Below are 23,535 nucleotides of genomic sequence, written 5' to 3'. Positions count from 1 at the left end.
AGTCATCCCCTGGCTGAACGCTCGTGCTCTCTCGGGGCCCCTGACCTCCTCCTGCCTCTTTCCTCTCAGAGTGGACCTAAGTGAGGACGGGATGAAGGCCCTCGTGACCCTTTCCAGCGGAGACATGCGAAGGGCTCTGAACATTCTGCAGGTACGTTGGAACCACTGCAGCACGTCTCGAGCCGCTGCTTCGGAAGAGGTTTTCAAGAAAGACAAAAGCAGCACACAGCCAACCTATAATTCAGAAATCGAGAAACTGGTAAGATCTCGATCTCCCCGTGTACCGACGACTTCCCCCCGCCTCGGGGTTCTGAGTAACTGGGAGAGTAACGTGCTGCAAACCAGGGAAAGCTAGGGAAGGCTTCTGGAGCCGCCTGCAGCGTGGTGGCCGCTGTGACAGCCACGATTCTCCCCCTCCTGCGCAGAGCACCAACATGGCCTTCGGGAAGGTGACGGAGGAGACGGTCTACACCTGCACTGGGCACCCCCTCAAGTCCGACATTGCCAACATTCTGGACTGGATGTTGAATCAAGACTTCACCACAGCCTACAGGAGTATCCTTCCTCGGGTGCTGCCGACGCTGCGGGACGTACGTGAGGCCCGAGCTCGGCCCGGGAGTCCAGGCTGCAGCCGGCGTCTACACCCTGCTGGCCAAAGACGGTTGGCTGCTCGTGGGTCCGGGCCGCTTGCCGTGGGAACAGTGTCTGGGGGTGGGGCGGGTCCTCGTCTTTGATGCCCTAAAGTTCTTCCTGAAGGACTCTGACGTGGGTACAGCTTGAGGCCGCCTTGCTCGCGGGTGAGAGCAGCAGTTAGACCTTGGGGTTGGGGGCAGCAGGTGCGATCATTCTTGAGTGGCCGGCGCTACTCGTGTTTGGCTGTGAGGTTCAAAGCCAGGGGCGGTGACAGGAGGCCTTCTGGGGGACGCATTCGGCTCTGCCCTCTACTAGACGGAGACAGTTCTATCGGAAAGCCCCTGTGGAAGATGCAAACCTAGGGAAGGCAAGAATTGGGGCCCACTTGGCGCAGCTGGATTGAGAGCAACTGCCACGGTGGGGTTAGAAGCCCTCCTTCCAGAAGTCACCCCCACTGGAGTTGGGATTCAAAATTCTGTGCAGCGCGTTTGTTCCGGAAGCTGGCCCTTTGCCTTAACTGTTCCTCTCTAGATATTATGGAGTTGAAAACCCTGAAGGGGTTGGCGCTGCCGGACATCCTGACAGAGATACACTTGTTCGTGCACAGGGGTAACTCACGGTCTTCCCCAGTCGCGAAGCTGCGGGAGGAGGGGAGCGGGGCAGCTGAGAGCGGGAGCGAGGGAACATGAGGCTTCGCTTTCGAAGCAGAGAAACGGGAACGAAGTATAAACCTGGCCCCGCAGTTTTCGTTTTCTCTTGTTGCTGTTTACAACTTTGTTCCAAAACGACTCTTAACCTCTGAACCTCCTGGGCAAGCAGCTCCGGAGGGCTAACTATCTCCTCCGAGGGTTTGTATTTTACAGGAGTAAATAGTATGTTTTAATTCACGTTTCTAAGGGTACTTCCCCCCAAAAGGAGAGAAAGAGGAGGAACGTCTATCCACGGGGTAAAGCAGAGCAGCCTTAAGTTCCACACTCGGCCGTATCTTCTCTACAGAGACCTGGTTCTCAACCTTGGCAGCACGTAGGCGTCACCCCAGACCCGTTCACTTGGCCTCTGGGGGGAGCTGGGCATCAGGATTTTCTCAGGCTCTCCGGGTGACCTGCCGCACAGCCTCCTCAGAGCAGCCGTCCCCCTGCCCACAGCCGGCTGCACATGGACAGTCGGGTCCGGGAATGTTCTGCCCGTGCCTCGCGGGCCTCCCCTGGGCCGACTGGCGTGGTGACTGCTGCCCACGAGCATGGTCGGCTGGAGCCCAGCTCTGCACTTTGATTGTGGAAAATGAATATGAATAGAGATTTAGATCAGTAGATTTGTTTTTAAAATCCGGACAGCGTGTGAGAACTTGGCTTCACTCCTAGAGTGAACTTGGTTCACTCCTAGAGCTGCCCCGTTGCTAAAGCAATATTGGTGCCTCTTCCGGGTTCTTGGGATCGCTTTGGAACCTGCTCACAAGATGGATAAAAACTGAACTCATCCATGTTCACTTCCTTAGAGGTGTGGCAGCCAGTGACCTGAGGCCTCCAGACAAGTGTAGTGTCCTCTGACGTTTAAGTTCATAATTGTCATGGGACTTTTTTTTTTTTTTAGTAGTAGGAAGGGGCAGACCCTCACTGATTTGATTTTGTTTCTCCCCACAGTTGACTTTCCATCTTCAGTTCGAGTACATTTATTGACCAAAATGGCAGACATAGAGTGAGTACTTCCCAATTTTGATTCCTTTCTTTTTTACCCTGTTGTGCATTTTTTCTTTCTACTTGCTTGGTTCCAACTTTCTTGTCTACCTCATTCCTATATGGCACAGTCTGGTTTTTGGTGGGATCACTGAAAGAAACATGGGAAGGGTATGACTTGCTTGTTTAAAGAATACATGAACGAACACAAGGACAGGTTCGGCTCAGTAATGGACTGGGAGATAAAGGCCTCTCCTTAGACCTCAAAGGCTTGGTCCACATTGGTTCTAGAAGTGCCGTTATCTGGAAGGCCTGCTTCAGTTCTGACATCTAGGTCATTTGGGGACAACCAGCTATCCAGCTGTTATTAAAGCATTTTGGCGTAGCAAAGCATATTGGGGGGCAAAGTAAACAGAAACTCAATTTTCCACTTTGCCTGGTTCCATAAACAGTTATTAGCCCCCAGTGAAGCTGGCAGCTATCATTTAAGTGGACAGAAGCACTGGGTTCTAAACAGATGCCAACACGGGACCAACTCTAATTTGCTCTCACTGGCTTTCACACTCACACGAGGTCACTTCTCCCTACGTGACGAATCTCATGATTTTGCTTTCACTGGCTGGGCACTGGGAAGGTGGCAAGATGAACCACTAGTGTCCTGCTTTACTAATAACTAGACCACAGAACCACAGTCCCCCATTCTCAAGTGAATTAAGAGGAAGGAAATCTCTCAGTACATTTTGTGAGTGAAGAAATAAATCCTTATCACTTAAATTCTGTATACGTCTAGACGGCTAGCACAAACTTCCGAACACTGCCATTGATAACAGTTTTTTTAATTTAATTTTTCCTTACCAGCTTGAGTGGAATTTATAAATGAGTGTTCAGGGCAGAGAGGAGAACGTCAGCGGACACACTGAAGATCCTTGTCCAGGATCAAGTTTGATTGCCTGCTTTCCTCCTTCGGCACACTGTCCCCGTCTTTGCTGTCTCTCGTCCCCTTGTCAAAAGGCAGCTGTCCCGTGATACTCTCTATTCTTACCTTTTGTTTGACTTCTTTTAGGTACAGACTCTCTGTTGGCACCAACGAGAAGATTCAGCTGAGTTCCCTCATTGCCGCTTTCCAGGTCACCAGGGACCTGATTGTCACAGAGGCCTAAATGCTGAGCCTGATTGCTGCGATTCGCAGGCCCCACGGTGACTGGACAACAGGGGACTGAGTTATGGCTGGGGACTGAAGCCCCGATCGCCCCAAGCTTTGGAAAACCCTGTTCCAGGCCTGGGTGGGCAAAGGTTTAAAAAGTACTGTGTTTGTGGCCGTTTGGAGCAGGTACAAAACAGTTTTAACACCCAGCTCTCTTACTGCTGCCCACTTGTGTGTTAGGGCGGAAAAGAAAGCGCAAAAAGATTTTTTTTCTTTTAGCCTTAAAGCTTTTATCATTCCGTTGCTTGGATGACAGGAAATGTGCCTGCCCCACTTTGGTCTAGAACCTAAGGCTCCCCAGTCTCCCGCGGTGCCATGTGTTCTAACTCCAGGTAAACAGAACAGCTCCACAACTAAGTGCATAAACCTAATTTGCAGCCCGGTCTCTGGATCTGCTTTAAATAGGTGTCAATGAAAAAAAAAAAATAGGTGTGCGTTGATTTCTGGCCCAAACTATTGTACTCCTATAAACGGGCTCAGTTAACTGTCTTACTTTAAAAACGTCTTTTTATTTCTCCTCTACGAGCAGGTTCCTAATTGTGGTGAGACAGCGAAGCGTCATTTTACGCCCGCGGGGGGCAAGGCCGCGCAGTACTCCCTTGTTAACGCAGGCAGGGCAGATGAGCCTGGGCCGGGCACCGACACATGCGGGAAGGACGGGGCCCTGTGGACAGGGCAGCAGTTTCTTTCACAGCAAACAGGCTGCCCTTATGAGTGTTCTTCTCCATAAAAAATAAAGCAGCTTGCACGTTGGCTGTTTACGAGCTACTCTTTCCTTCACCAGTTGGAAAGATGCTGACTTACCTTGCGTTTATGTGAAAAAGCCTTCCCCCCCCCCCCCCGCTATCACAGAACAAGCTTACTTCGGAGGCTGCTCTCTATAAAGGTGTCAGCTTCTCAGACTATCAAAAGGGAGAGGTTGGTTATTTGCCTCATCCACGTACACCTCGCTCCCCGAGAACCCCGAGCAAAGTTTGCAGCTAATGGCCAGACGGGGCCTCGGGGAAGCCACCCAGAACCTCTCAGGCTGCGCTGGGATGCCTCAAGACGACCACAAAGTGTAAAACTGGCCCAAGCCGTTCCCCACTGTCCTGCTATACTCACTTGTTTTAAAAGGTGGGTATTTTTTTTCTTAGTGGGAAAAATGAAACAGTGAGCTGAAAGCTTTTTAACTTTTCCTTCAATGAAAGCCTCTCATCTTGAAAAGAAATGTTTTTCTTCAGCAACAAAGGTGGTAGAGGAGACTCTTGTACTTTTGCAACAAGTTTTATCACGTTAACACTGGCCTCCACAAAGCACCTAGTAAGAAAGCCAAAGGATAAGATGTTGCATTTCTTTTAAAATAATTTAAAATATATTAAATTTTCCAAAGGCAGATTTCATTGGAATGAGGTGTCTTGATCAGAGAACTACACGCCACTGAAGGAGAACAGTACTTTCAAGGAGCTGTTTTTGGTAAGGGGTGAACCGGGCTGGTTGGTCCGATGAGGCAAAGCAGCGAAGTCAGACCTTGTACATGACAATCAGCCAAGGCGGCGAGAACACCAATTCTCTACACAACGAAGAAGAGACATCTTCACAACCGTTCGACTTAAGAACTATAGTTTTTAGATACCAGGGAGGAAAACACAGTTGTACCTTAACATCTGTTGAGAAAATACAAATAAATAGGCTGCAAACAGCAAGCCGCTGACAAGTCAGCTGCCGTTTGGACAGTCATGCAGTTGAGGAATACGTCCCCGGGTACCCGGACACACGCGTTTGTCATCTCCGGCACATGCACACCACTGATTTAAAAAAAAAAAAAAAAAAAAGCCGTTTCTAGTGTATCAGTCAGGAGCACACCTCCGAGTGCCCTGTAATCTAGCTCCGACCTCCCAGCAGACGGCTCCATGAAAACTCGGTCCTACTGGTCAGAGGGGAGCTCGAGGAAGGCAAGCACTTGCCAACAGCAAAGCCACTCTGACACGGCAGGAGAGAACTTTTTAAACAACGTCACCACTGCGTCTGAAACACGACAATGACAAGTACTAGGCACAAGCCAACACCTGCCCACTCGCCGGTCGAGGGAATAACCTGCCCCAGCAGAGAGGCTCTCGAGGCCTGGTTACTCTGCTTATCAAATCAACGTGAGTCACTGCACTCTGAATCGGAAGGACTTGAGAAAGTGTCTGACGGTGCCGTTTCTTAGTGGGCTGAGGATTTCAGGTAAGGCTGCGAGCCCCTCTATGACTGACTGCCGCAGGTCACACAGGAACACCTGGGTGACCAGTCTGCCAGCATCTGCTTTTGCTACACTCTGCTCACCGTCTCAAAGAGAAATTCTATTTCAGTCCAAGACCAGCTGTTTGGCCCATCGTTCCCAGCTACTCCTCTGCCAGGAAGCTTGTTCCTGCTACAAGCAAACAAGTAAGACTATGGCGCGTGGCTTAAAAAGTCCTGTATGTGAGGAACTCTTTCATTTTCTTGGGGATCGGCAGTGCTAGCACTTGGTAGGTGGTCAGGAAACTTCGAAGGGCTTTCCGGCATAAGTGCTTCAGTGAGGACAGGACCCGAGGAGCTGTCCAGAACTGGACGTGGCCGTCCCTTGTCCTGAAACAGAACAGAAACGGATGCTTTAAGTGAGACCTTGGAAACACACAGTTTCACGGTGACGGGTATTAATGTTTCGACTCTGACTTGCGTTAGCAGGAGACACCCGGGGAGTGCAATGCGGCCCTTAAATGCAACCCTGATGGTCGAAATGGATGTAAAGGCTGTGATGCTGAATAATTAAGGCCGCTGAGAGGATCAGAAGAACTCAAGACACTTTTGATACCAAAGTGCTATCCGTGAGCTCGGTCCCTTCTGAATCACACCGTGAGTTCCAATGCAACAGAGGGAAGAGTGCCGCCTCCTGAATTATAGATGCTCCCTGCAAGGTGGTCTCTGCCCTAAGTGGTTTCTCAGAAATTCTGCATCATCCCGACTTAGGCCTCCTTGTGGACGTGGCCCATTAAGTGGCATGAATCAGAGCTCTTTAATTACTCTTAGATTAAATATTAAGAGTAAATGATAACCTGTACTGGCAGAATAGAGTATCAGCATTTTGTGTCCTCTTAGATTTCCTTTAAAGGCTTCATCATAGGCAAGAACATTCTAGATCTTTGCTCTCCTTAAAAAGCTACGCGGTACACTCAGCAGAAACCGCGCCCCATCTGTTCAGCTATCAGACACGTACCCTGTGGCAATAACTCCACCATGTGGAAAAAATGTGCAGCAAAGACCATTGGTCATAGGAGCAAACGCAACTGGAGTTTTCAGTTCCAGGGCCCAGATCCTGAGGAGTCTGGACGAGAGAGAAAAGAAATGTTGGCACGTTAGCAGACGGGGGGCCAGCCCCAGAGGGGGGGGAATGCTACAGTGACTTGCGGGGACTTGCTCTGAGGCCACACACCGAGATGTCTCCGCATTACCTGTCATCTGCCACCGTGGCAAGGTACAAGCCTTCGGGAGAGAAGCACACGGATCTCAGGGAGCTAATGTGCACATCACTGTCGTCCATGGGGAGGTCAAGTTGGGCGTGGCTGAGGAGAAAGAAACAGGACGGTCGGCCTGGGGTGATGGCCACCCCCCACCCTCCAGCTTCATTCCAATGCTGGGGCTATGATGGGCTCAAAGACCCATCCTTACCCCCTATGGAAAACCGTGGGATAAGCAGACTGGGGGGAAAAAGCGCATTTCCTAAGCGTCTCGCGGAAGGGGCTGAAGGGTTACACTCCCTGTGCTAATTTCCTTATGCAAAGTAGGTCAGCCCTCACTTCAATGCCACAGTACAAACTGAAAGTCTTTTTTCAGCTAAGATACATGATAATTATAGGACTACCTATTATTTGCCTCAGAAAACAACAGAGACAAAGAGAAAAAGACCCAAGTTAGTGAGAACATGAAAATTCATTTTGGAAATACCAGTTTCGGTAAGAGGATCATTCTGAACTTGCTACTCTGGTTATTAGTAAATGGAAAGAAAGAGTCACTTTGAGGTTTCATTAACGCTGAATCCAGAGAAGTACACAGCCTCCCACATCGGGAGCCATGTAAGTGACAATGAAGTGCCACCGCATGCCACCGCCTCGGAAGGCCTGAACTCTGTGCCTTCTACCCAGCCGCCTCCCCTGCCCCCGACCCCATGCGGGCCACGCCTAACCCAAGGCAGCCTTCTCATCAGTCCCCCCCGCGACACGGTCCGAAGCAGGGATCCCGTCCTTACTGGAGTACCCTCAGCCTCTCGCCAGTATAGGGGTCCCACATGATCACGTTGGTGTCGTAAGAGGCCGTGACAAGCAAGGCGGAGTCGGGGGAGAAGTCACAAGAGACAACACTGCTTTGGTGGCCCTCTAGCTTCCGGATTAACGTGTAGGACCGCATGCTCCACAGGAACACCTGTGCGAAGGAACAGGTGCCCGGTTAGGGGCGGCGACAGTTTGCACAGCAAGCCAGCGACACGGCAGTGCCAGGTGAAGCCAAGCTCTCCACTCCGCGTCACAGAGGCTGAGGTGAAGCACCAGGTCTGAGTTCCTAAGGTGCCGACCAGCACACAAGTTCAAGGAGCACAGTCTAAGGGAGAGTATGCCCAGCCAAGCTCAGGAAGACTACCGGCTACAGTGTACCCGTAGAGGCTTCTCGGTTCTGCTTCTGAGCCCTGTTTGCAAAATCACACCGTGTGCTGATAAAGCACGATCTTGTCCTCTCAGCTAAAAGCAAAAATAGGGGTCAGAGGTGAGCTCCGGGGCTCCCACCAGAGCGGTGGCACCTTGCCGAGCCATTTTACACCACGTGTTTACAGAGCAGTGGGAATGCGCCCCACAACTGTGCGGACGTCTGACACAGCTCATCACTTGAAATCTTTTTGAGAATCATGAAAAATGGGATTTTATTTTCTTCCCTTGAAGAAAACTTGCCATCACATAGTTCCAAACCCCAAATGAATGATTAACCACCTGGGCCGTACCACACAGTGAACTCTTCCCTTTCCCGGCTCAGTCACAGCAAACAGCTCGATGCAGATGTAAAATCAGACAAACACACTGTTCCCAAATTGTTCTTGGGTTTCTAATACTTTCTTAAATAACAGACAGGGCTTCAGAACAAAGTTCAACGAGTAACCGTACATTCTGATTTGAAATGGAAATTCCCATCACACAGATTCAAATTAAATTGTTCAAAGGAGGGAAATTGGGATTCATATAGGGGTTGCAACTTTTAAAATCTCGAGACTCCAAGGGGAAGAGATTTAAAAAGCACACCTTTACCGTTTTGTAAAGGCAAACAGCCCTCCTCCAGTGATGAGGGCAATCCATGTCCTTCAACACCTCCTCTCGGTTTATGTCAACACGCAAATCAAGAGAGGCGACGACGTGCAGGAGGACCCGGCCCACGAGCACGCGTCCTGCCGGGGCTGCTTTGCAGCCGGGTTTGGAGGGGTTTGGAGGCGCGGGCCTTACCCACCCTCTCCCACACCAGGCCCGTTCAGGCCTCCTGGTCTCGCCGCACGCGGGCAACGGAGGCAGAGCCCGACATGAGCCTTACCGACTTCTCTCCAGCGGCCGAGCACAGCATGCTGCAGTCGGGCGAGATGGAGCAGCAGTAAACCCACTGCAGGTGGCCCGAGAGCACCTGGATCTGTTTACCTGCAGAGAGAGGGGCACAGGGTGAGCCAGTTCGCGAAACCACGCAGCCGGGGGCCCGAAGGACCGGGAGGCATGGCCGACCCACCTGGTGTCCTATCGCCTGAGCCCAAAGGCCCCTTCTTTTCAAGGCAGAGAGAAATATGCCAGGAGTTGTCATTTAAACACCTGAAATCTATTTATACGAGAGTGTAATCCCCAAGGAGATCACTACCTTCTGTTTCACCAAAATCCCCAAGACCGGTGCGATAAAGGCTGTACACAGGTCACATCTGACAGATCCCTTTGCTAGCAGAGAACATTCTTTCCAGGGCCCCCCAACCACCTCTAATAGTTGGGAGCATCCTTCCAAATGTGAGAATGTTTTATCTTCACTCCTGTCGTTGACGCTCTGTAATGGTCTCCCCCTCCCAAGGGTCCCACCGCACGCTCTCACCCTCCCCAGGGTGTCTGGCTGAGCCACCGCGCAGAGCGATGAGGCCCACGGGCTCTGCCGTCAGGCGAACCCGGGTTTGATCCCTGACTCCACTGAGGACTCAGCACGTGCCCCGGGGCCACTCACAGAATCGCTCCAGTTCTGAGTTTGGGGGAAAAATTAAAGGCCCAGCCGTAAGCATAACAGAACAGGTGAATATATGGAATACGTTTCTACCCCATTAATTCAGATGGTATTAAGGATCTAGATTTTCCATGTTCCGTGGAAAAAATGTAAGGAATATGAATCTGTTTTTGTGGAACAACGACCACAAAGTCCGTAAGTGTGTCCGAGTGTGAGTAGGACACCGAGGGAAATACAGAAGGCTCTTAGCATGGGTCCTGAGGCTGCAGGGGGATTTCAGGGAAGACAGTCGGGGGGAGGATGAGATAGGGAAAGAGACTGGGGTGGGGGGGTGAAAACCAATACAAAAAAAAAGGAAAAAACTTTCATGAACATATATACTGCTGCAAATGCATTTAAGAGTTTGTGTATATATGTATATATATATGTGGGTGTATATAGTATTTTTGTAAGAAGTCATGGTTTCTTCAGCTATCACGTAAGAGCAGTCCCAAGCACCCCCCCACCCCGGGTGGTTCTGAGTGCTGAACAAATTTAGGCAGGATGGCAGGGCAGGGCCCCGTACCCAGGAACACTACTTCATCCCCGCCCCTCCTGAGAAAGCCCTAGTGTACTCGCCCGCTCCCAGCCCCCTTCAGCTAGTCCTCTCTTCCCAGTCACCCGAAGATTTTAAAGTCACTTCAAGAATCTTCCTTACGTGATGGCCAGCTGCCTCTGGATACACATTAAAAATGGCGCTGCCCTGGAGAAGCCTTCCCAAGCAGCCGGCCTGTCTTGTGACTCCAAGTTCCGCAGCTAAGGGCAGAAACTACCAGAGTTCTCTTGGTGACCAGATGCCACCAGATGAGGACACCACAAGCACCTCCTTGGCAGTGGGACAAGTCATCAGGCTGGAGTCTCAGAGGGCAGGAGTAGGTCCCCTCTCGTGGTTGGGGGGCTGGCACAGTCACGGCTGAGGCACGAGTACCGGTGCTTCCGCATTACTGGGGGCGACTGTGCCTCTCTCTCAGCTGTCCCCGTCGCCGCTTCCTCCTTCCACCTCCCTCCGGCCCCTGCGTCCCTGCCCATGTGGGGAAGAAAGGGCCTGACAATAAATTCCTCTTCCCTGTGTCACCTTTCTGGTTAAAGATCAGTACCAGAGACGGACGGGCCACCTCTGTCAACAGTTCTGCTCAAAGCAAAATTCCACAAAAGTTGACCCCCTCTAGCTAAGAGAATCCTTCTGGGCAAAGATTCCACTTCACAAAGAAACTATTTCTAACAGGAAGTAACCAACATGGACGACCTCCTCTAGACTGGTGGTTCTCAACCCGGGGAGACGATGCCCTTCACGTGGCCGGGGGGCAATGGCTGGAGACGCTCTGGCTGTCGCAACTAGAGAAGGCGCTTCTGGCATCTAGTGGGTAGTCCACGGATGCTCCTCAACATCCTGGAGGGCCCAGGACAGCCTCTAACAAAGACTTAGCGTGCCCCAAATGTCAGTAGTGCCACGGCTGAGAAGACTCACACCACAGCATCTGTTTTCAATAGAAGTGATTATCAGTAGGGGTCAAAAGTGCTTCTCAGTAACCAAAAAAAAAAAAAATCTTACCTTTTTTTATGTACAAAGCACAGATATGCATTCAGTGCATAAATAGTGTATTTTTGGTATTAATATCTCACAGGGACGAGGTGGGTGTGTGATTAGAAAAAAATGTCTTTCACGGGTCCTTAGGAAAATCGGTTGAGAAACACTGTTCTAAGATAAAAGTGAGAAGGGGGCAAATAGAGTATTTTGGGGAGCTGCCCAGCAGTTCCATCACTTTCATACCATGTTTGTTCAGGTCCCAGATGCGAAGAGTCTTATCCCGAGATGCCGAGACCAAAATCAAACTGCCACTGGGTGTGAAGCTCAGATCTCTCACGACATCTTGGTGGCCGGAAAGATTCAAAAGCAGGAGCCCTGGCGTGGGAGCAGGGGCACTCGGTCAGGGAGAGGCGGCACCCGGCCTGCCGGTCACGGCTACACCCCTCAGCCACCTGGGGGGCCGGTAGCCTGTCTGGTCCCTGATGAGAACATGCATGCATCCTGGGACCTTGCCCCGGCCAGAAATGACCTACCTGTCTGCACCTCCCAAATCTTGATCTGCCCGTCATTGAGTCCCGTAGCAAGGATCAGGCAAGAGATGTCTGGCACTTGGGCATGGTGGCGTGCCCAGAGCTTCCTGCTGGGTGGAGAAGGCCACGGGCTAAAGGCCAAACCCCAGACAATCTGCCCACAGTCCAGAGTCTTCTCCTTTGGGCTGCCTCGCCCTTTTGTATCATTTTTGCTGCTTCGGCTTTTGGCTTCAAACCCTTTAGGGATGCTGGAGGAAGCAGAGATTCCTTAATGAGTCAAAAAGTGTCACCAAGTCAACCAACTATTCATTCCATGATATCTAAGATATTAAGGTTCTAGAAACAAATTGGCCGTTGGTGAATTTAATTTCTTTTTAGAATTCATGTAACGAAGACTTCATTAGCCTTGGTTCATCCCATTTGTGATAGCCCTGCAGTGGGGTGACCTGCCTTGTGGGATAACTAGATCACAGAAGCTCCAGGGAGCCCTACGCTTCCTCACAAAGTTCTCTCAGGTTTGGTGCATGGAAGGAAAGATGCACTCAGTTTCTCCCATGAGGAAGAAAGCATGCCGTAGGTTTGGAACTAGGACAGATCTTAGAACTTGAATACCCATCTGCTGCTCCCCTGCCTGATGAGCCCCTAGCTTCGAAAGGCCCAAGGAGCAGGAAAATAAATCCTTTTCTGGCCCACACATTTGCTTGGTACAAGCTGGTTTCCACCTTCCCTCACTATGTTCCAACCAATTAGTGAGGCTCTTTCACTTACTTCTCTGGGTACATCCAGCACAGGAACCGACCAGTGGGGTGATCGAGGAGAGAAAGAGCCCAAGACTGCAGAGCTGCACCGACCTCAAAGATCCCGTGGCCTGAACCGCTCCTTTTACGTTCTACTTACGGTGAAACACGGCCCAGATAAGCTCTGTGAGACTCACTCCCTAAGATCTAGGCCCTGCCCACCACTGCCCCGGCAGACCGCATCTCACAGGCTTGAGCAGCTGGACAGCCCTGGGATTCAGCCCCCAAACTCGAAGTTTCCTGTCTGCAGTACACTTTATCAGTGCAAGTATTAAGTTCTACTTTTCTCTGTGACCCTGACCACATGCTGGGATGTATCAAACTCAGGGAAATGAAGATGATGAAGCTGGAACCCAGTTCCGTGAAAAATCCTATAGTCAACGTATATGTAACTGGACCTCTTTATGCCTCAGACTTGTTCCCCCGAAGTTGGAAGTAAATCATATTTTTGCCAAGTGTGTGGTTGAAATATATTAAAGAATTTAAACCAAGCTCACCTATAAAACTAGAAGGGAGGAATTAAGGCAAATATAGGCTCCATCAGCTCTAAAACTCTATTAGTCCAAATCAGAGCTTGGCAAGCTATGTCCAGGCCAGCATTCTGTTTTTACAGATAAAGTTTTTTTTTTTTTTTTTTTAAAGATTTTATTTATTTGACAGAGACACAGCGAGAGAGGGAACACAAGCAGGGGGAGTGGGAGAGAGAGAGAGAAGCAGGCTTCCCGCGGAGCAGGGAGCCCGATGCGGGGCTCGATCCCAGGACCCTGGGATCATGACCTGAGCCGAAGGCAGACGCTTAACGACTGAGCCACCCAGGCGCCCCTTTACAGATAAAGTTTTATTGGAACCACGTTCATTTGATCACACGCCATCAATGGCCGCTTTCACGCCCTAAGGGCAGAGGGGAGGAGTCTCAACAGAGACCAGATGGCCCCCGAAGCCAAAAACATTTACCACCTGAGCCTTCAAAGGAAACGTGTGCTGACCCCAGGTCTCAATGGCCAAATGGAGTTTGAAAACTTGTCCTGACAAGCATCCGAATGTGATAATGAATGTCTTTTCGACTGACCCTGCTCAATGCCCACACCTCACGGAGCTGCCTGGCCCTGGCGCAGGGGCCTCAGTCGGCCATCCAGGGAGGCAGCGTGGAAAAGGCAAGCTACAGGGAAAGCTCTGTAGGACAGCTGGGTGCCATCGAAGCCACTTTTGTTTTATTTTTTATAAAATCCTAAATTCTGCATTCGAACTAAGGAATAATCTGTAGCTACCTTATTCCACAGGAATTAAAGCACATATGCGTATTAATTCATTTTAATATCATAAATTTAATTTCTCTAGAAAGAGATACTAAACCCTCCATTTTAGGGGTAGAGTTAACTTTCCTAGGGTCACAAAATCGGGGGGCCAAACTGGAACTAGAACTCAAGTCTTGGGTATCCAGGCCTACTACTCACCAGATCCCCTGGACTTCTGAATTTGCCAATGAGTCAAGGGATGAGTTACATGGGAGATGGAGGGTATATGCATGGGAAAGGAACAGCTAAGGGCAAGGCAGAGTCACTGGGGGAATTTAACTTCACTGAAATTCAAGTTTCTAAAAACTGCATTTCTAAAAGTAGATTGTACAATTATTTGGTTAGTACCAATTATTCGCTCAGTACTAAAAGCACTATTATTTTTTTTAAATATGTAACAATCTGAACAAGAATCTAACGACTTCAGATTTCCCCTTTTAAAGGACTTTTAAAATAACAATTATTTTCAATTATGAAAGTAATAGAGAACCTTGGGAAAAATTTGGAAGTGAGACAAGTAATAAAATAAAAATTACCCATAATCCTAACACCACTCTAACCACAGTAAACATTTCACTGTAAGTTTTTATTTGTGCATATATACATATATTTTTAAAAGACAAATTTGGGATATTACATATATAGTTAATAGCTTACTATTTTCATTAAGCCTTATAAACATTTTCCTAAGTTATTATTCTTCAAAATGTGTGATTTTTCCCTAAAACAAGTAACTTCTCACTTAACATATTAAACAGTAACATTTCTCTCATTATATTAAGCAATAGATACACAAAAAGGATTAATACTCAAATTTCCATTTTCCTGAGTTCATACTGGACAGATATATTTACCTATAGTGATGTGTATGTTTGAATAGAAGACTGATTTCAGGCAAACAGAGTTTCCATTTGTATGCTTTTTAAAAGATTCTTTTTCCGGCACCTAGGTGGCTCACTTGGTTAAGCATCTGCCTTCGGCTCAGGTCATGATCCCAGGGTCCTGGGATTGAGCCCCGCATGGGGCTCCCTGCTCAGTGAGGAGTCTGCTTCTCTCTCTCCTTCTGCCCCTCCACCCCGCTCATGCTCGCTCGCTCTCTCAAATAAATAAATAAAATCTTTAAAAAAACAAAAAAATAAAAATAAAAGATACTTTTTCAGACCATAAACTTGTACTGGACTGGATATAAAGTTGAGTCTCTTGCATTTAGAGTAGGAGATCAATAAAAAATGGGAAGACCTTGGCATTCTCATTAAACTGACCACAGAGGGGCGCCTGGGTGGCTCAGTTGGTTAAGCGACTGCCTTCAGCTCAGGTCATGATCCCAGGGTCCTGGGATCGAGCCCCGCATCGGGCTCCCTGCTCGGTGGAGAGCCTGCTTCTCCCTCTCCCACTCCCCCTGCTTGTGTTCCCTCTCTAGCTGTCCCTCCCTCTCTCTCTCTCTCTCTGTCAATTAAATAAATAAATAAAATCTTTAAAAAATAAATAAATAAATAAACTGACCACAGAAGGAACTGAAAATAATGATTAAAAAAAAAAAAAAAAACGTCTGATGGCCGCAAAAAATATCCTATGGCATTGCCATAATTTCCCTTACCATCCTCTCTCTCATCACCGGGATTTCTGGTTTTTCACTACTACAGAGCTAATTCCACGATGAAAATCAGTGTATGGAAATAGATGACCCCATTTCTGAGATTCCTAGTAGCGAGAGGAACATTTTCAAGGTCCTCGATCCATACTGCCAAACAGCCAGATTCACACCGGTCAATCCCAGCAGCGCCCAAGTACGCATCTCAGCATGCTCTTGTTGGCGGGACCCACTTTCAAGGCCACGAGTCTCAGACTGAACTGATGAAACACTTAAATCTAACATGCAATTTGTAAGAAATGCCCAAAGCAAAACAAATGAGGCCCTCAAGGGCAGGGGCCGTGTTTGATTTATTTCAAGGTTCCCAGCCCCTAGGCTCCGTGTCAGGCAAAGATTTCCAACAGATGCTGCCTGAATCAATGGAGTCGCCCTGTCCCAGCTGGGCCATCTCACCTGGAGCTCACAGCACTCAGACACTGGGCCCTGTCCAGCCCAAAGAAAGAAACTAGTTAATACCAGAAACTAAATTTGGTCCATAAAGGAAAACACAAAAACCCAACTTAAACATGGGCAAAGGATGTGAACGGACGTTTCTCCAAAGAAGAGACAGGACAGGCCAAGAAGCACAAGGAGCTCCACCTCCGAAGCCATCAGGAAATGCAAATCCAAACAATGAGATGCCACTTCCCACCCTACCAGGATTGTTCTGCTAGAATCAAAAAGACAGACAATAACAAGTGTCGGTGAGGGTGTGGGGGATATGGAAATCTCACACATCGGCTGGTGGGATTGCAAAACGCTGGTGGGATTGCAAAACGGGGCAGCCACCTTGGGCACCAGTCTGTTTCTCAAGCAGAGAAACACTGTAAGCCTATGTCCATAAAAACAAACAAAAAACAAAAAACAAAAACCCGCATGTAAATGTGCACAGTGGTATTATTCGTAATAGCCAAAAAGGGAAAACCATCTAACTCTCCAGCAACTGATAAATGTCTATGCAAGGTGCGCTGTCTCCGTACAATGGAATATTATTTGGCAGCACGGGAAATGATGTACTGATACACGCTGTTAAGAGGGATGACTGGAAACATTCTCCTAAGTGCAAGAAACCCGTCAGAAAAGACTCCACGGTGTACAATTCGATGTATGTGAAAAGTCCAGAATAAGCAAATCTATGAAGACAGAAAGGGGATTCGCGGCCGCTCTGGGCTGGAGAACAGAGTGAGATTGGAGGATGACAAGTGAGGGATGTGGGGCTGCTCTCTGTGGCAATGACAATGGTTTTGAGATTAATCATGGTGAGAGCCGCACAACTTCCTGAATGCACTAAAAGCCACTGAACTGTACACTTTAAAGGCGCAGACTGTATGGTATGTAAATTACATCGCGATAAAGCTGCTAAAAAGTAACAGCGGGGCTAACGTGATCTCCACAGAATTAATTTTCCCCCCTACCGACCGTGGGGCTCTGGAAACCCCAATGATCAATTCCTGAACTGTTTTCAGCCGTTCTCCCTCTCCTGTTCTCGGGCGGGAAGACCCCAAAGGGCAGGGAGTCGTGGGGGAAAGTGCTCCAGGTCGCCCATCGTGAGGATTCCCTCGCTCCTCTGGGCTCGGGGGCGCGAGAACTTACAACTGCTCCTCCAGCGGCCAGGGGATCAGCTTGACGATGCAGTGTCCTTGAGACCAAGCGAACCAGGAACCGTCCGGGGAGAAGGCGACGCTCCAGGTCTCACAGCTCGACTTCCAATCAAACTGCTGAGGGCGGCCCGGCTTGAGCTCGGCCAGCAGCAGCGGTTCCTCTGAGACGGGAGACAGCATGCTTCAGGCGAACACCCTCGCTGCCTCGGCGGGGGGAACGTGGGGAGCCAGGCTCCGGGCCACCGGGCTGACTCACACCCAGGAGAGCCGCTGTCTCCCCAGGCTGAGGGCTGATACTCTGGACTCCGGGAGGGAGTTGTCATTTAAATGACCTGCCCAAGAACAGTAGCCACAGGCCACATTCCAGTGCGGTTACTCAGCCCTGGCCCTGGCCACCGCTGGTTAACCATGACTCAGAGTAACCTTTGTGCGAGTGAACTCAGTGAATGGAGGCCTCATTTTCCTATGAATGCCTGAAGAGGAAGAAAGGCGAGCCGGCCCGGGCTGGGACCAGGCTAGATGGTGCAGATTAGGAGGCCTTCCAGTGTATTTAAGGTCTCCTCAAAAGAACCTGCCACCGGGAGGGAGGCCTAGAAGGCATGTCTGGAACTCCAAGGCTCCCCGTCGCTCACCAGCCTCCTCCTTCTCCCCATCACCAAGGCACTTGCCCTGCTTCCTGCCGCTCGGACCTCTGGATCTGGCCTCCCACTTTCCACCTCTGTTCTGGTTTAAGCCTTCATCCCAACTTGCCCAGATCTTTCACGAGACTCCCCTGATTTTTCCTGCCCTCCCCTACCCCATCCCCCCTGAAGCTAAAATACACGTCACATTTCTCTCAAATGCATTCCAAGGCTCCCGCCTGCGTCCACCGTAAGGGCAGGGGAGCCTGGGCCTCCTAGCCCACACCACGGCCCCACCTCCTTCCCGTGACCTCTCTCCACCGCCACACGAGTCACCTGGCCACACGCCACATAGATCATTTAGGAGACTCCCAGGCCCGCACCTTGAGCTCTACTGAAGTGGAAAACAAGTCCCACCCTGCCTACTTCATTCTCTCCTACAGTTACAAATTTCCTTCTGGCCCACCCTCCACCAGAATTTAAGCACCCTGTTCAAACACCAAAATGATTTCATTTTCATTTCTCTCGGGGCCTAGCACAGTGCCTCGTGAAGAGCTGGTGCTGGATTGGGGCTTCTCCTGCCACCTGAAGGGCAGTTCCTAGTTCAAGTCTCCACTCAGTGGAAGGTTCTCAATGGCTGACGAAGCTCACAAGTTAAAGGCGTTCAGAACTGATTTTTTGCCCATTAATTATGATTATGATACACACTAATATAAATACTGGCTTCCACTCTGAAAGAGGTCACTTCCTGATGTCTATGTTCCACCTCAGTAGTTTCGAGACCTTGACCCTTTTATACCTGTTACCAGATAGATGCTAATTTAAACAGCCCTATTTCATTTATTTTAGGATACACCTTTATATGTCTTCTCTCATTTTGACCTCGCCAAAATCAGGATGCGCCTTACAAACGATGAATTTTTACAGTTAAATAAGCAGTATTTTTTCTCAGTGATAAATAAGAACCATTGTATCTTGGGTTTAATGAAACAGATGGTAAACATGCATATATAGCGAGGTGCCTATCTGTATATTTATATACATATATATATAATATTTCCTGGTATATGCATTATAGAAGGTGTGGGTACTACCTTGTTTTATAAAATAAATGTGTTGCTGAAGAGTCTGTCTTTAAATAGAATTTTAATCCATCAAGCCTTTGGTGGCTTTGCTATTTAAAGAAAAGTAAGTTTCCTTTGCAAAGAGAATATTCATTTCCTGAGGTTCTATGTATAAATCTAGGTTTTAATACATTAGGTCGGTCTAAACTGGCATTTGTATAGGCCCAGGTAATTCTCCTGAAATCTGTACATGTTTGTACATGGGATCTTTTCATTTATACAATTACTTGTCTATAGGAACACACTCCTTTGGATGGGAATATCTGCATGGTAAGAAGTTACTTTACATTTTAAATCCAAAACAGGTCTCTCAATGTTACCCAGCAAACCTGGTGGTGTCTTCATTCTCATTATTCCTAGTGGTGACCTAGCCCTAATCTGTCAATGCCTCCTTCAGGTAATCCAGGGGTTCTCAACGGATTGTGTCCTCTGGGGACAGGTGGCAATGTCTGGAGACATTTTTGGTTGTCATAACTGTCCCCATGTCATAACATGGGGAGGAGATACCAGCTACTGGTATCTAACGAAAAGAAGCCACAGATACTGCTAAGCACCCTACAGAGCAGAGCACAGCCCCCCACAACGAAGGATTATCTTTCTCAAAATGTCGATAGTGCCGAGGTTGAGAAACTCCGATGTAGTCAAATATTAAATGACATCGACTGATCTGGAGGTACATTTTTATCTAGGGGATGAAACGTCTTTATTCCACCCTGATAATATTCACACTTGGCTCACTTCCCCCACAACAGGCACATTATCTATCCTTTTGACACCACGGAGGCTCTGCACAATATAAAAAGGGGTCCTCCCTGTTTTCTCTCTTTTCTTTACTTCCCAAACCAAATCCATTAACAAGTTCTATCGAGGCTGTTTCCAAAAGGCTTGGCAAACCTAACTTCTCTCCATCTCCATGGCTACTATTCTAATCTATGCAAACCATCTCATCAATATCATCTCTCACTAAGCAGCCCTGCAACTGCTCTCCTAGCTTCCACTCTGCCCCACCCCCAATCCTCACCTCCTAGAGTGATCAGTTTCAACTACTCTTAGAATAAAATTCAAGGGGCGCCTGGGTGGCTCAGTCCGTTGAGAGTCTGCCTTCAGCTTAGATCATGATCCCAGGGTCCTGGGATCAAGCCCCGTGTCAGACTCCTCGCTCATCCAAGAGTCTGCTTGTCCCTCTGCCCCCCACCCTGCTTGTACTCTCTCTCTTCCTCTCTCTCAAATAAATAAATAAAATTAAAAAAAAAAAAAGAATAAAATTCAAGCTCCTTACCATGCCCTTGATGTCCTGCATAACCTGGCCCCTGGCCTTCATCTCCCACCTGGGCTTATAACTCTCCCCTCCCTGGCCCTGGCTCTAGCCTTCACTCACCCCTTGACTGTGCTCAATTAGTTCCGACCTTAGGGCCTTTGCACCAGCTAGTCTCTTCACCTGGAATGCCCTTCCATGACTGGCACCTTCTCTTCATTCAGTCTTGGCTCAAATAACAACTCCTTCACGAGCCCTTCTCTGACCCCAAGTCAATCTCCTTCATAACCCCTCCTCACATCATGTTCTTTACAGCACAATCACCATTATGATTAGCAATCGGTCTCCCCCCAACCAGGACATCAACTCCACGGCAGTCCCGTATGTTTATTCTCAGTGCCTAGCAGAGTTCCTGGCAGAGAGCAGGCAGGCAGTAAGTATTTGTTGAATAAATATACATGGTATACCTCTTTAAATACAAACAAAATGAAGCCCCTTAGACTATTATGTTGCCTATGCCAAACATTTCACATGAAATGCTTCTTAAACATGAGCCATACCCAGATTTCACACTCTATTTCTGTGATTTGGAGATTTAATCTCCTGCTATTTCAGGCTCAGGAATCCAGGAGCTAAAAGAAGAAAAAACTCAGTGACTCCTGTCTCTTCATTTCTAGAACTCAGGAAATTCTGAAGCAGAGTCTGGGCCCAAACAAAACTTGGCTGCTGGGGGGGAGGGGGGATGGAGAAGCCATAATTAGTGCAGAACTTAAAAAACCAGAGCCAAGAGGATCCAGCTTTCATCTGGGATCGTACCTGCCGTGGTCCTTTGTGGTGAAAAGGCCCACGGAGCTGCGTGTTCTAGTTAAACATTGGGATGTATTTGGACGACCAGGCTGAATGGAAAGATATTTATTATCAGCTTCTGTGCAAGGAGATTCACCTGAACACAGAGATGGAAGCAATGGCTCCAGCCAGCAGGGAGCCTGGTGATTTGTCCTGCCTCATCACCTTGACACTGGCTCTCCCATCGGTCCAGAAACCTGCCTGGCAGGCCGCAGATCCCTGTCTGACTGCTCCATCTTACCATGGCAGGGCTCAGGGTTGATGTCACGTTCTCAAAGACCTTCCTGGCCTCACTGTCTCAAGTGGCTCTGTCACTTTCCTTTCCCTCCGTTCAATGTTCTTTAGAGGCACCACTCACTCCTCTCGTCTTGATTGCTTACTTGCTTTTATACATTTACTGTCTAGCTCTTCCCAACCCACACCCCAAACCTGCCTCTCTGCCCGCTGCAACTGAGCTGCACTGTCCAATACACTAACCACTAGCCACACCTGACCACCATTTACAATATGCTAAGTCCGAACTGAGCTGGGCTGTTAGGTATGTAACACACACCGTATTTTGAACTTAGTACCAAAAAAAAAAAAAAAAAAATCTAAAATATATCAATAATTGGTGATTACATGTTGCAATGGTAATATTTTAGATATGTTGGATTGACAGCTACAATTTTAAAATTGGTTTCACCTGTTTTGCTTCTTTTACTGCAGCCACTAGAAGATTTTAAATTACAGATGTGGCATTATATTTCTATTGGCCAGAGCTGGCCTAGAGAGTGCCTGGCACACAGTAGATACTCAATAAATATTTGTCGAAAGAATAAATGAATTCTAACCACTGCTCTGAAGATATCTACTGTTGTCCATTGTAATCCCATTACAATGGACTTTATTCAGTTTCAAAGAACGTAAAAGTCTCTGGCTTTTTTTTTTTTTTTTTTTACAGCAACTTGGCCGCTCTCAACAGCTCTGCCCACACCCCAAAACACGGTCGTCAATCATTAGGAAAAACGCAGAACTGGAAACAGATTCCAGCTAAAAAGGGAGGCTAGCTACAGATCGCTTTCAGTTTTAACTATAAGGAGTCAATGGAAACAATAGCGGAAGCTATAAAAAGAGTCACATAAGATTCACACAAACAGTAGGGGCCATTTAAAAAGTGGTAACACACTCACTGAAAAGAAAGCCCTTATCTAGATGGGAAGGCAGAGAGAGCTGCCTCTACACCTTTTACTGAATGCCTGACTACAGCAAACAAAGAAATGTCATTTCCCAAATTAAAAAGTTACACCACCCCAGGGAATACCCTGATTTGAACCTACCCACCAACAATCCCCCGCTCCATCAAACTAGCCAGGGAAACACAAACACCAACAATCAGAATCCTCCAAGCAAGATGAAGCCTGAACTTCACTGGAAGAGTACCAAGAGGTTCTGGAACAATTCTGAACCCTAGGCCTTGACCCCTTCTGAGAATTTTCCCTAAAGAAACTGCCTTTAAGCATGGAGGGATATTCAAGAGTTGGAACTCCCAGAATAAATCCCAAGCCTACCCCAAATTTCTGTATAGGTAGGGTTTGGAGGCAAGGTGGCTGGAAGGGAGAAGACGAAGGGATAGTCTGGAGGTTTTGCCTTTCCCTAACAAGCACACGTAACAAGCACACCGAGATTACACGTTCATTTGGGCTGACTCTCCAAGTATATCCGATATTCTCAGACTTCCACACTGTTTTCTGATGACAGCTGTTAACAAGGACAGAGGCATGCACCTCACCCATCAATATCCTAAACTTGCCCTATCAAATATGCCAGCCCGGATCAGCATCCCCAGCCCCACCCCACCCCACCTCTCCCAATGAGTCTCCGCTGGGAGAGGCTCGCAATAGATTTTTTTAATAGGGACCCAGTCCCCATTCTTACGAACAGCAAGTTGGGAAGCTCCCAACCACCCACTGGGGCACGTACTATTATTATCCCATTTCGCAGATACAAAACAGACTTGGGTTAAGTGGCCCGTGCACGATCACACCGCTTCTAAGGGGCAGACCTGACGCCCACCCAGACCCGCAAGTGCGTCACCTGGCACCTGGGCACCCGCCCCCTGGGATATCACCCCCTGAGGGCCCGGCGCACCCCCGTGCCCCCCCCGGGCGTAGGCGTCGGGCCGGGGGACCCCCCACTGTCCTGGGGCATGGGGATCCCCGGCACGCGGTGGCCCGTGCTCCTCCGGTCCTGTCCGCGGCGGGCGGGAGGCGCGGTGGCGGCCGCTGACAGCGAAAGTGAAACAAAGCTGGGCGCCGGGCGCGCCCCCCGCCGCCGGCCCGCGCGGACGGCCCAGGCCCCCGCGCCCCCGCCGCGCCCCTCCCACGGCCGAGCCCGCGCCCCCGCCCGCCCCCTCCCCCCGGGAGAACCGGCCCGGCCCCGCCCGGCGGGAACCCGCGCGCCCCGGCCCCGCTCACCTCCGGCCTCCATGGAGGACGCGCGCGGCCCCGCGGCAGGCGGCGGGCGCCTCAGCCCCCCGGGGCGCCGGCCCTCATG

The 23,535-nt window shown here is 49.1% G+C and overlaps 2 protein-coding genes across 6 annotated transcripts in view; one reads left to right on the top strand and one right to left on the bottom strand.

Moving 5' to 3' along the window:
• The window catches only part of RFC5 (replication factor C subunit 5), a 41,919-nt gene extending 37,920 nt beyond the window's left edge, over positions 1-3,999 (top strand). For 2 of the 4 annotated variants that reach the window (XM_032431321.1, XM_032431323.1), the window contains 5 exons: positions 70-259; positions 426-555; positions 1,165-1,242; positions 2,274-2,328; positions 3,370-3,999. In XM_032431321.1, coding sequence (XP_032287212.1) covers positions 70-259; positions 426-555; positions 1,165-1,242; positions 2,274-2,328; positions 3,370-3,466 — 550 coding nt within the window. In that variant the 3' untranslated portion in view covers positions 3,467-3,999. The remainder of the gene's footprint in view (positions 1-69; positions 260-425; positions 556-1,164; positions 1,243-2,273; positions 2,329-3,369) is intronic. The other 2 variants (XM_032431322.1, XM_032431324.1) reach the window with 1 other exon arrangement.
• A 761-nt stretch (positions 4,000-4,760) lies between these two features.
• WSB2 (WD repeat and SOCS box containing 2) lies at positions 4,761-23,529 on the bottom strand. Of its 2 annotated transcripts, XM_032431320.1 has the most exons (9): positions 23,457-23,529; positions 17,148-17,316; positions 11,836-12,080; positions 11,546-11,677; positions 9,079-9,179; positions 7,760-7,932; positions 6,966-7,076; positions 6,731-6,838; positions 4,761-6,102 (listed from the first exon to the last, which is right to left on the bottom strand). In XM_032431320.1, the coding sequence occupies exons 1-9, from the start codon at positions 23,467-23,469 to the stop codon at positions 5,940-5,942; spliced, it is 1,215 nt and encodes a 404-aa protein (XP_032287211.1). In that variant the 5' UTR covers positions 23,470-23,529; the 3' UTR covers positions 4,761-5,939. The 2 variants fall into 2 exon arrangements, with proteins under 2 accessions (XP_032287211.1, XP_032287210.1); XM_032431319.1 differs by lacking the exon at positions 23,457-23,529 and having other exon boundaries at positions 17,148-17,350.
• Between the last annotated feature and the right edge of the window lie 6 nt (positions 23,530-23,535).

This window comes from Phoca vitulina, unplaced genomic scaffold (genome assembly GCF_004348235.1).
Source record: "Phoca vitulina isolate PV1807 unplaced genomic scaffold, GSC_HSeal_1.0 scaffold46, whole genome shotgun sequence".
In the NCBI taxonomy this organism is placed as follows: domain Eukaryota; kingdom Metazoa; phylum Chordata; class Mammalia; order Carnivora; family Phocidae; genus Phoca; species Phoca vitulina.
This window is presented reverse-complemented; position numbering and strand designations above follow the sequence as displayed.